The 13848-nt window shown below is 36.7% G+C and overlaps 1 protein-coding gene across 1 annotated transcript in view; it reads right to left on the bottom strand.

Annotated features, from left to right (window-relative positions):
* Window positions 1-13848, bottom strand: part of GNAI1 (G protein subunit alpha i1) — an 80294-nt gene that overhangs the window by 20618 nt on the left and 45828 nt on the right. Inside the window, exons 2-3 of the mRNA XM_077863873.1 lie at window positions 7869-7911; window positions 7613-7754 (exon numbers count right to left, since the gene is read on the bottom strand). Coding sequence (XP_077719999.1) covers window positions 7613-7754; window positions 7869-7911 — 185 coding nt within the window. The remainder of the gene's footprint in view (window positions 1-7612; window positions 7755-7868; window positions 7912-13848) is intronic.

A 13848-nucleotide genomic window follows, 5' to 3' on the forward strand; every position in this document is an offset into this window, starting at 1 on the left:
CAACTATTCACTTTTCCAAATAACTACCTATATATGAGAAATTTTTAAATTTGGTCATTTTTATTAATTGAACATCAAACATAATTTTCTCCATCCATTTCAGATAAATATTTTTCAGAACACCTGGGTGGCTCAGTGGTTGAGCATTTGCCTTCAGCTCAGGTCACGGTCCCGGGGGTGTCCTGGAATCGAGTCCTGCATCAGGCTCCCTGCATGGAGCCTGCTTCTCCCTCTATGTCTCTGCCTCTCTCTCTGTCATGAATAAATAAATAAAATCTTAAAAAAAGAAAAAAAAAGTCTACTAAGTGAAAAATACTTTTCTAAGATTTATTTGAGAGAGAAAGAGAAAGATACAGCACGAGTGGGATAGGCAGGAAAGGGGAGAGAGAGAATCTCAAGCAGACTCTATGCTGAGTGCAGAGCCCCACGTGTGGCTTGATCCCAGGACCCTGAGATCATGACCATCAGCTGAAACCAATAGTCGATTGCTATCTGACTGTGCTACCCAGGCATCCCTTACTTAGGAGGTTTAATGAGCTTTCCTCATATTTATTCAATTTCAATAAAATTTCTTGGTAGAAAACACTAATGCCCTGTGGTATGGGTCATAAGATCACATTCTCTTCAAACTTTCTACAAAGAAGCCTGAAGAAAAAACACGAGAGACTTTGGAAAGTATATTTATAAACTATATTCTGTTGCATTCAAAAATGTCTTCTTCACAAAATGTAGTCTCTTTTTCTTTTTTTTTTTTTTTGGTCTCTTTTTCTTAAGAGGCTAATTAAAATATTCACTTCCATGTCATTAGGAGGACATTCAGATGTCTGTAGATGAACTTTAAGGTAATAAATCTAAGCAGGAGTGTACTTTAGAAATTATTCTACCTATATTATTGTTTTGTATAAAAAGACCCTGGGGCACAGAGAGATGAGGCAACTCATTTAAAGTTTCACAGCTAATTGCTCACCCAATCACACAAATCAGCAAGGAGTCAGTAAACAGCCATTGCCCAAGACAAGACAAATGTTAAAACTGCAGAATGATAACAATGATCCTACCTGGCCATGGAACGAGATCTTTTCAAAATTTATGTAAAATAATGTTTCTTAAAACATTTAGAAAGCTAAACATAAGTGCATCAAAACAGTGTGACGTGGGGTAGAAAAATATTGGCATCACCAAAGACAATACTGAAGTTTAATCAGAAGGGACACAGCTTAGTAAAGCAGAACAGGTAGTCATTTATGTTGCTGAAAGAAGTGTTTGCCAGGCAATTTGTGAGTAGCAAGGAAAAATCCAGGAGTAGCCAAGTTAGTATGTTTTCAAACTACTACAAAAAAAATCAGATGATGGAGAAAATGTAAGCTCCAGTTCACATAACTATGTGCTCTGGGAACTCAGAAAGGAATTATGAAATGCTTCGGTGTCAAGAGACATGTAATAGGGCCCCTTTTCCCACTGATGGTCAGGGAACACTTGGCATGCTTTATTTAGTGATTGTGCATTTTATTAAAAGTTGTCACCCACTCTATGAGAATTAGGAAGAGTCCTTCTGGGCTGGGGAAGGGAAGACAGGAACTGTGACAGCTGTCTTCTGACATATTAAGTAAGGATCATTAAAGGTAAGATAGGTATTTAGATGTAAGGCTTTTACGAATTCTTAGGGCAAAAAATACCAGATTTCAATTCCATATGAACAACACTTTTTAACAATTAAAGCCATCAAAAAAGGGGGGGGGAAGAATCAAAGATTGAAGTGTTTAAGCAAAGGCCAGATGATTATTTATGGTAATACAGCAAACAGAATTCATGAATGAGATTAGAGATTTAAACAGAAAATATCAGAAAGTCCTCTATAATAGAAACTAAACAATATGATATAGGAGTCTTAAAAATAGGGACAACTCTAAATTTTTGGCCACAAGGATAATGTATTACTGTCATGATTGATACGTGTATGGAAATCTTTTGTTCCAGTGACTTAGCTCAATTTTTTCAGCAATAACATTAGTCAACAATACTGAATACCACATATGAGAAGGACTCATATACTTAATGTACCACATTTCTATAGGATACAATCACTCCTATAAATTTAAGATAACTATATTGCTTTTATCAAAGTTAGTATATCTTTGGGATGCAGGGTGGCTCAGCAGTTAATCATCTGCCTTCGGCCCAGGGCGTGATCCCAGGATCCAGGATTGAGTCCCGCATCGGGCTCCCTACGAGGAGCCTGCTTCTCCCTCTGCCTCTCTGTCTCTGCCTCTCTCTGGGTCTCTCCTGAATAAATAAGTAAATCTTAAAAAAAAGAAAAAGTTAGTATATCTTTAAGGAAATCCTAAGAATAGTGGAGTCACTACTCCATGGCTCATGGTGCCAATCCCAGATATTTCAAGAACTGCTTTGGGGGGCGTGCCGGAGTGGCTCTCAGGTCAGGATCTCAGAGTTGTGAGGTCAAGCCCCACAGGGCTCTCTGTTCAGCAGGGAGTCTACTTGAGATTTTCTCTCTTCCTTTCCCTCTACCCCTCCCCACCCACTGACCCCCGCTCTTGCTCACACTCTCAAAAAATAAAGATCTTTAAAAAAAAAAAAAAAAAAGACGCTGCTTTCAGAAATACATAAATGTAAAACATTTTTCCCCCTCAAAACACAAATGTAATCAAAGTTAAAATGACTGAGGCAAGAAAAGAGGAAGTCATTTTTCTTTTTTCCCATAGCAGTGCTTAACAGGGTTGGGGGGAACCTAAAAATAAAATAATCTAAGTTAATTTTAACTAAATTGCAGACAGCAAAATTTCTGACTAAATTGCAGTGAGCATGAGCTTCTCTGTATCAAGAAAGGAGATTACAATAAATACATTAGACAAATATAAGTTTTATACATATATTTGACTCATAAATATGTGTTTATTTTTAAGCTAATAGAATAAATATTTCAGCGTTTTTTGGATAGATAATAGAACCTATGGTCAAAAGAGATATAAAAATATGTGCTACCTGATATATGAATTAAGGAAAATTAAAAAAAAATACTATGCTGGAAAGGTTAATTACATTTCAAATGAAGGCTAGTACCTACCACTTTGCCACATACATCAATCAGTATTTCTCAGAATCAAAAATAACATAATCCTATAACGATCTCTTAGTTCTCAAACATAAGCCAGAATACAAAACTAATTCAAACATTCATCTGGAAAAATAACAAGTAGAAATAAACTAGGAAGATTTTGACCAAGGATACTGGGGAAGGAGAGCTAAAATTCTCTGGTATTAAAAACCTAAATATGTAGAACCCTCTGGTATTAATGCAAATCAACAGGGGAAAAATTCCAAATCTGAACTTATATGACAAAGGTGGCAAGGTAAATTAGTAGGAAAAGATATGAATATTTAAAAAAATAACCCTACTAAATAATTAGATAGCCATCTGAAGAGGAAAAAAAAATAATGTAGATCTCTACTCCATGCATAACACAGTTTTGGAGTGATTAAAGAACAAATACAAGAATAATATTAAAATTCACTCCCCTAAAAAAACATTTAAAATGAATATTTAGTAAATCTTTGAGAGATTTTCTAAATTTAAACATAAGAGAAGAAAGAACAGAGGAAGATTTAAAAAACAAAAACTGTACGAATAAAGGCGGTAGGGGATCCCTGGGTGGCTCAGGGGTTTAGTGCCTGTCTTTGGCCCAGGGCGTGATCCTGGAGCCCCAGGATCGAGTCCCACATTGGGCTCCCGGCATGGAGCATAGCCTGCCTCTCCTTCCACCTGTGTCTCTGCCCCTCTCTCTCTCTTTCTATGTCTATCATGAATAAATAAATAAATAAATCTTTAAAAAAATAAAGGCAGTATGCAAAATATGAAAGAACATTTCTATTAGTGGACAAAGGGTTAATGTATTATGTACAAACAAGCAAATAGATCATCAAAACACCAAGACTCCAAGAGGTAAATGAATCAGGCATAAAATTGGCCACAGACACAGAGTAAGAAAAATACAGTTATTAAAGATATGGAAAAGGTGCAATTATACTAAAATTGAAAATGCAAATTAAATTGAGATAAGATTTACTAATAAATTATCCAGTATTTTTTAATGTTCATCAGACTTCTAAAGTTGGCTACTCAGAGTGCTAAGAAAAGGCACTGAAGTAAACAGGACAGGAAGATAAATTGATGCAACTTTTCTCAAAGGCAATCTGGCAGTTCAGGCAGACAGACAGAAACTAACGAAATAAACTACAAAATTAGAGAAACAGAAAAGTGGCCTTTATGCAGGTTCATGCTAAGGCATGGGGAGAAAGGGAACTTGTTTCAATTCAAGACAAGGTTTTCTGCACCTTCTATCTTAAATTATTCCAAGTAAGTGCTTCCTAAAGTATACGTTACAAAGGATCAGTCCTGTTTTTTATTTTATTTACAATCGATTTCAAAACTATTAGTATTAGAAAAATTAAAGATTTATGTCACATTAAATATCAACCCATTTTCCTAAACTCTTAAGGTTAACATATAAATTACTCTGCCAATTGTTAGAAATCTAAATGTTTACCCTTAATTTCATCTTAGGTGCATGCTTGTGGAAAGACATGGATCCATGAGCCACACTTTGAGCAGCACTGTTTTAAAGGATGCAGTGCCTAAGACATGCTAATGGGCCTCTACATAATGTTTCTCTAACTTTACATTATAAGAAACAATAATTTATCATCCACAGATTGAGTATACTCATTCTGAGAGGGTTTTGAAAGGATATTCAGCACAAAATTTGGTTGCTTTATGCCATCCTTGAAAACAATTTTGTTTCCTGATTTTAAATAACTAATGGGTAATCTGCTTTGCAAATCTGGTAACTGTCAAATATGAAGCATTCCATAGCGAATTAGTCACCATCTCTAAAAATTTTACAGCTATTTAGTCAATTCTCATTAAATTAACCTACAGACTCAGGTGTAATTCCAGTCAAGATAACACCAGACTTTTTTTGTTTTGTTTCTACAGGGATGTGGGGCATTAAGTTGATTCTCAAATTCACCTGGAAGAGAAAATGCATAATCACCTTCACACTTTGGTAAAAGAACAATGGGATGAGTGTTCTTTCCCTACCAAATGCCAATTAACCCTATGAGGCAATAGGAACTAAAATGATTCTGACAAGAATAGTAGTATAATAATTATAAATGGCAACAATACTAGCAACGAACTTTAATGAGCATCTATTATGACCAAAACATGTGAAAAGTGTTCAGTGTTCATTATGTCCTTATTCCTCATAACCCTCCTGGGGAAATATTATTTCCATATTATTATAATGAAAGAAACTTATAAAGGTTAAGTAATTCAATAAGTGATCTGGGAAAAAAACACATCAATGAGGGAAAAATGGAGCTCAGAAATACATTCGATTTGATGCTAAAGGCATGTCAATTGTTTCCATGTCACTGAGGAATGGAGTATTTAATAAATGTCCGTAAGGCAAGGGATGATCAGTTCATAAAATATACTTAGATCCCATCTACCAGGATACATAAATATATAACATTTCCAGGGGGGGGTGAAGTGATAAATCTTAACAATAACCCTATAAACATTCTAGAAAATTAAAAGTAGATTTAAAAATAATTATAAGCTGAGGAAAATCTAATAGGATACAAACTGAAGTCAGAATTGATTGCAAAAAGTTTAAGAATTCTAAAACAACACAGCTATTTCAAGTAAAAAATAAAAAGAAATATACTGAGTAAAAACATTTGCAAAATTTAAAGAAGGGTTAATATGCCTTCTATTTAAAGAGAATCAATGTGAAAAGAACAAGTAAATGAACAGAATTGAGTCAAGAATACTAGGAGCAATTCACAGAGGCAAAACAGAAAGACACAGATTTCCCACCTCAGTAACAATCAGGAAAATAAAAACTAAAAAAAGAAAAGACGACGGTATCTCTCAGGCATGAGATATTAAAAATTAAAGTGTTGATAATAATATCTAAGTTGGCGAGACTCTGGTAAACACCAATGCAGTTGTTAGAAATGATTATTCGCGCCTCTTTCTGAAAGCACATCTGTGGTTCCTATCAAAATTAAATACTTGGTTATCCTTCAACTCAGGGATAATATTTCCAAGAACTGGTACTTTAGGAATAGAAATATTTTCAGCCTTTGAATATACTGTCTCTTATTCGCAGAATGTTTTTTCCTCTTTTTTTTTTTTTTTGTCTAGAAAACTCTTCCATGCATTTCAGCATCAAGTTCCAATGTCCCTTCGTCAGGTCCAGGTCATGTTTAGTTCACCTTTGTATTTCTCAGGACAATTCCAAAAGCCTGCAGGTATTTTAAAGCTTAAGTGGAGGCAACGCAACCCAAGACATGGGGCAGACCAACGAAAGCCAGGGGGAGTGCATGGAGACACCTGTGTGAAGGAGTTAGCAACGATGGCCAAGGTACACGGAAGGAAGGGTCGAAGGCGGGAGGCCAAGAGTTACGAGGCTACAGCTAGACAGTCTACACAGAGTGACTCAAACAAGCACTGAGTGAAACCCAGAGGACAAAGGAGGTCCCACGTGTAGACTTCAAAGTCTCAGAACACCAGTAAAAAGCAAATAAAAATGTCTACAAAAGTTTGTGGCAACAGAGCAGTTACTGCCACTCAATCCTGTCCTTCAGTCCTTGAGAGGAAAACAGAAAATAGAAAGATCCATAAAATACTGCCTGCACTGACCTTTAGCTGCCACCAAAAATAGGAGGCCACGTATGGAACCTTTCTAATAATCACATAAAACATCTAAATGCAGGATGGCATCCATGCATGAGAGGGTGAACGATCTAAACCACCGTAGCGGGGAATGGCCAAAAGTACAATCCGTAACAACTGCCTCTCCTCTAAGGGCTCCTCCTGTGTACGATTAAGAGCTCAAAAAGCATTTGTTGAATGAATCAACGATACATGAATCAATTAAAGATGAAAAAAGATTAAGGGCACAGCAGATAAGGCAGAAATGTCTGTAATCGATCCAATCTTGTTCCAGAAAAGATGGTTCAGAAGGATGTAATGAATTATTGAAAATAATCTATTATTTCGCCAATATATATTTTCTAATAATGCCTTCATTCATCCATTTTTCTCCTATTAAACCTCAAAGTTAAAAAAAAAATTCTACTATACACCAAGAAGACAAAAAGCAGTTTAATCTCCTGCTTTTTAGGCTGGGCAGCAATACAAGTAATTAGATCACTGCAGCATTCCAAATTATAAAACGTATGATATTCTGAAGAGTCGGCATTAAACTCAGTAGTAAGTACTAGAATTCGTTATGAGATGCAGGAGTACCCAGTATCACATGTTGACATAGAAAATATTGCAATAGTTACTGAGGCATCCAAATCAGCTGATGGATAAGGAAATGAAGACAGGATGACCCAGTCCTCCGTATGCTTAGGTCATCACTTCTGAAGCTTCTGACTCACCTCACTCACTACCATCCTTTTGACTCCTTTTACAAAATGGTCTTAAGACCGCAGAGAAATCTCTGTTCTGTAGTCCGGCACTCCCGCGCCAGTTATTCTACTACTCATCAGGCCTATTCTAACGCACGTAACAACTCACCGCCCGAGCTGAGTCACCGAAATCTATCTTCAATCTCCCCATGGCCCTAATGATGGCGATGATGGACTGGATGGTGTTACTGTAGACCACTGCTTTGTACTGTTTACATTCCTCCTCTGAATAACCGGCTTCGTGGATAATTCTAAGGAGACAAAAAGAAAAAAAAAATAGCCAAAAAAACACCACCACTTACTTCCTTTGATGGAAAGGTCCACTTAAACATAAAAAATAAATTTAATGTTTTCAATCTACTTACTTCATTTGCTTCACAATTGTACTTTTCCCAGATTCACCAGCACCTAAAAAAACAACAACAAAAAATAAAATAAAGGATTTCTAACTTCATTACTTAGGCATATCCAACTCCCCAAAATAGGTACACTCATTGTGTGTGCACACACACACATACACACACACACACATTTTCTCTGTCTTGTCTTATAGCTAAATTTTTATTTATCTATTTATTTATTTTTAAGAATTATCTATTTATGATAGACATAGAGAGAGAGAATGAAAGAGAAAGAGGCAGAGACACAGGAGGAGGGAGAAGCAGGCTCCATGCCAGGAGCCCGACGTGGGACTCGATCCCGGGACTCCAGGATCGCGCCCTGGGCCAAAGGCAGGTGCTGAACTGCCGAGCCACCCAGGGATCCCCTAAATTTTGTTTAAATAAAAACAATCTTTTTGAAAAAGGATTTATTCATTTTAGAGAGAGAAAGATGGACTGTGTGTGAGTAGGCGGGAGGGGTGGGAGAGAATTCTCAAGCAGACTCCCTGCTCAGTGTGGAGCCTGACAGGAGGGCTCAATCCTAAAACCCAGGAGATCATGAACTGCACAAAAACCAAGAGCCAGATGCCCAACCAACTAAAGCACCCAGGTGTCCCTTTATCAAAACAATCTTTAATGGTTTCCAAACATAGAAAATTGTCAAAAATAAGGCCCATCTGTTTATTCACAATACTTAAATTCAATAAACTTAACTGAAAAAAAATGCTTTTATGGTTGTGTATTTTCTCTAAAGCATTAAAAAATTCAACCTTCTGTAACTTAAAGCACTATATAGAAGTTTTAGTCAAAATTTTGCTCCGCCTTGGAAGATACTCTGTTTGGTCAGTTATTCTAATTTTAATCTTTGCTTCTTCAGCTGAACGAAGTAGAGAGCAGTGGTGCCAAGCAGCCATCTAGCAATTAAAAAACAGTATATGTTACAACAGCTGGGTCTCCTGCGATGTATGCTCAATCACTATTATTAAACATGACACACAGCCAGCATAATTTGCTAGCACTGGGGATGCAATGGTGTGCAGGACAGAATTGTCTCCCCCATGTTCTTTTAGCTTCTCTGTCACTCGAGTCATAAACCCATTTTCAAAACCCTCCTTCACTCTCTCCATATGCAAGGTCTCTTCACAATCTGGGTCCCTAGCATTATCCCACCACAGCATAAAAAATATTACTAATCCTATGGCCCTTTATAAAGGTAGAGCACTCCTATCCTTCACATTTAACAGTAGCTGATATCTTTACATCACATTAATGTCAACTACTTGTCAGGCTCCTTCTGATTGTTAGATGCAGAGAACATCTGCGGGTAGGACACAAAATAAAGAAAATATGACAAGTCTATCATTTGCCTTCGTGTTATCTTTCTCCGGGGCTACAGAGCATAGAGGTGTTTAGCATGGTTTGAGAGGCTCAGCTAGGATTTTTTATTATCCAGGCGCCGTATTCCCATTCTCCCAGGGCCCTTCCTACAGTACTTTGTGATCCAGCATTACTGAAGAACTTACCAGTCCAAGAACACCTACTGCGACCACACCACAAATCTTCAAATATACTGTTTTCCCCGACAAAATCTAACTTACTCTGCTGCTTCTTACCAATCTGGTTATTCTCCATCAACCATAAACTTAGCTCCTCATCAACCTCTCCTGACCCACTCACCCAAGGATTCTTGCTGCCCCACACTTTGCACATGTTTCTATGAGTATTTCTTAAATTCTCAGCAGCTAACTTGTGCTAGACACACAATCAACCAGAAATGTACCTATATTTATTTAAGTTACTTGTGTCTATTACACATTAGATGGCAAACTTCTGGGCTTCATTCCCTTTGCCCCATCCCTCTCCCGCTACACACACACATAGACATACACACATGCACACTCACGCACACACACTCCCAAATCATCAGAAGCTTCTGAGAACAGATCATAGTTAAATAGCTTATTTGAAAATCTGGGGGGAAAAAAGACTGCTTAAATTTTACTTGTGATTTGATACTCAAGAAATTTTCCCAAGATACCAGCACATTAAGTAGAAAAGCCGGAGCTGAATAAACAATGAGGGCATTCTTCATTTACAGACAGCCTTTGAATGTTTCAGGCATCTGCCAATAAAAACAATTCCAAGATAACCCATTATTTATTAATCAACAACAGTGTATTTGGCTCTGTGAAAAGCTCCACTGTAGCTGTAATGGCTCACACATTTATTTCTCTCATTGAAGAGAGATCCACCCAACTAACGTACCCTAGGTAGTTTCCAGCAGGGCTCTCTTCAAGAAAGCCCTCTGGGTTTCTACACCACTGCAAACTGAGTCAGCAGCAGCCATGCTGTGATGATGAGACCTTCTAGATCCCTTTAATCATACACAGAAGTGGTGATTCCATTGGCACAGTGACCTCTAATGAACAGCCACCTAAGGACCATTCTCTTACTGAAATAACTCAACAACTAGAAGGACCAGGAAGGCTCACATGATATAAGCCAGTAAGGTCTGAGAGACAAGTGTGGTAAAATCAGAGATAGTTAAAAAAAAAAAAAAAGGAAGAAAAGAAAAAAAATTAAGATTACCAGTTAAACTATATATATACACATATATATGAGAGTTTTATAATCTTAATAAGAAAAAAATTTTCCTGACATTATCTTTAAGTTCTAATTCATTTCACATCTCTTCAAATAATTGATAGCATGGGACACTTAGCTTACTTTGCAGTGAGCATCTTAAATTAATGGATTGTGGTTCAAAATATCCTGAGATTTGTTTAACATTAAAGATTGAGGATGGGAGTGTTATTAATTGTATTTCTACCCAATTTCTTTGCAAGTCACAAGGTGTTCTTTGAGGAATAGATATTCTAGACACAGAAATGCTGAAAATAGTCTTTCAAAGCTTAGCAATTTATGTAATTAGTTTTCAATTCTCACTTCCATGTAGACAGACTCCTAATAGGAAAATCAGAAATGCTACCTGGTTAGGGTTCCAACATACTAAATACTGGTATTTATGCTTTCCACACAGCATACAAGAAAGAGTTAAATGTTGTTCTCTACAGATCTCAGCAAATTATGTTTGAGAGACTGACAGGAAACAATATTGAAAAAAAAAATCTCAGAGCTAGTGGAGAGGCAGGGGAAGGGAGAAAAGGTAAATTTTACTAGCAGTACTCAACTAAACAGCTATTTTTTCCTTAAGTCCAGGGGCAGCATTTAAAAGGGTTGGAAGCATCTTGCTTTCAAGGAGAACCAAGGAATATGAATATGTACGAAAAGTTCAAAGTGTATGACCATTGTGGTCACAAGGTCAGGTTGGTCAAGGTGACTAAGTGATCAACAATGTAACTGTCAACAAGCTGGTCACTGTCAAATGAGAGAGACTTCAGAGTACTAGGAAGGGAGATTTTAACTCCCAGAAGACCAAGAATGTGTGCAATATGGTCATGGTAGGTAAGCCAATGGCTATAAAGCCAAAGGAGGAATCATTAAGGGGGTCCTTCAGTCTCTTTCTTTTTTAAGATTTATTTCAGAGATAGAGCGTGAGCAAGCATAAGCAAGAGGGACAGAGAGATAGGTGGAGAGAATCTCAAGCAGACTCTACTGAACATGGAGCCCAACACAGGGCTCAATCTTATGACCATGAAATCGTGACCTGAGCCAAAACAAAGAGTAGGATGCCCAGCTAACTGCACCATCTGGGCAGTGGGGAAAGGGAGCTCAGCATATGATGGTAACTCACCATACAGATGGTGCAAGGACAAAGAGCATCGTCACAGTAACACGGAGAGGAAACTCACTGGCAGTTCAGGGTCACATGTGCACAGCCACCTACTGTCAAGGAGATTTGGGAAAGGGAAACGCAGCAAGCAAGGAGTAAGCAGGAGGAAGGAACCACAAATTATGACCTTAGTAAAGTAACCCTTGGCTAGATTCTAATTCTTTGCCTAGAATCATATAATTTGCCATTTAAAAAATAATAATCAAATGATGTCTGCCCCTGATTTTGTGGAGGAGCAGTACAGGAAATTTGAAGTTTTAACTGTAAGCAGTTTAAAAACAAGGACCCTCTGAACTCGGAAAACAAATTTTTTCCTCTAAGAAAACTTTTTTCCTCTAAGAAGATTCTTTGTCCAATTCTCTGCTTAGGGTCACAGTTGGAACATTTATTTCCTGGCTTCAGGATTTCAGCTGCCTGATGTCAGAGGCCATTTAGCTATTAACATGGTGATTTCGTTATCTTCTTCTGAATTCCTGACACTACCACTCTACTTTTAAGGAATCCTAATTTTTAAATAGAATTTAATAATTTCACATTTTCACACTGAATAAAGCTAGTATAATTTAGTTTAAATTAGAGTAAGACCAAATTACAAGTGCATATAAAGTCACTTTTATCATAGTGCTTTCTGTCTCTGAACCAGGAATTTCCCATCTTCTAGAGACAGGAGTTAGCATAAAACTAGAGTAAGCTAAGTTGTTAGCCTGTAAGTAGGGTAAAGCCTCAGATACTGAAGAGTTCTTGACACGCTGTTCTGCTTCATTTTCAGTTAACTCCCAAATTCTGGCAACTAAAGGCAGTTCCAGCCATTATCTCTACATCTGTACTGCTTTACTTTTAAAAATTCTAAATTTTTGCTTTTTCTTCCCACAAATGGCAGCTCAAACAGGTTTGCCCAATAAATCCAAAGGAACAGATCAGTGGTTCCCAAACTATGGACCTCAAACTGAAGTCCAAACTACCATCCTCAAAATCAGAACCAACAGTATAAGCAACGTGTATGGTAACAATAACACTTAAGAAATGTTCCTTCCCAGGCCCCACCTAGAACTTACTGAATCAGGAACTTTGGGAGTAGGCCCAGCAATCTGTGTTTTAACAAACCAAGTGATTCTGATGGAAGCTAAACACTATGAGCAAGTGAGGCAGAAGAAATGAAGGTCACCTTTTTTCCCTTGATTAGTGATCAGAATAACTGACATCATTTAATTGTTGACTACCTATAAAAATATGAAGTAACTATATTTCCCTCCTCCCCCTAAGAATGATGTAAGTAATATTGTTTTACATTTCTGCAAATAGCTTATTAAAAGGCAGCTGGCTTCTCAATTCTCATATCTACTTCTGCATTTAATATGGTACAGTTACTTCGATTGAAGTATATAAAGAAAATCTATTTTCACATAATTATTTGTAGTTAGAAAAGGGAAAAGCAATTTAATAGCATTTATAGATAACTGTTGATTGTCTTCTTTGATTCTATATCCAAATTTGAAAAGAGCAGCTTAAAGATTGGTTATAATGCATTTCTATGAACTTTTCACACTTTGATACTTTAAAGTTCATTGGTCTATCTTGTACTTGGAGGAGTATTTTACCCATGTCAGATCTGGAAATTATTTCACTGAGCTGTGCAGAATTCAATATTGATATATTTTCAATACAAAATGATAATAGCATAATGATATGAACATATGATACATATTATATGTATTTTCATCTTTTTAATATTACCTGTAATTTCTTCAGAAAAGACTAGGTCTTGGGAAGGTATCAGACTCTCAGTGCTAGGCATACATTTTTTTAAATTTCAAAAAAATTTTTTTTTTTTTTTTTGCTTAAAATCTCTAGTTTTATTATTGGAAACAGTTAGTTGTTTTCCTTGAAGTGACAGACTAACTCTGCCAAATTCCCAAGTAGGACTAACCATAATTTCTTTCAAGTATAAATGGTATTTCAAGAAAAGAGCAACTAGTTCAATTCACTACTCAATCACACAACTGCTTTTCATCCAGATAATCAACATGCTTTGGAATACGCAGAGTCCTTTGGATATACTTCATTTTTGGTTACACAGCACATTAAAGAGATATGTACCTAATGGTCAAGATTTAATAAAAATAATGATTTTTACAACTTCAGAATTTTTTTAAATCACAAATGCATAGCAGT

The sequence above is a fragment of the Canis aureus genome, chromosome 21 (genome assembly GCF_053574225.1).
Source record: "Canis aureus isolate CA01 chromosome 21, VMU_Caureus_v.1.0, whole genome shotgun sequence".
Lineage (NCBI taxonomy): Eukaryota > Metazoa > Chordata > Mammalia > Carnivora > Canidae > Canis > Canis aureus.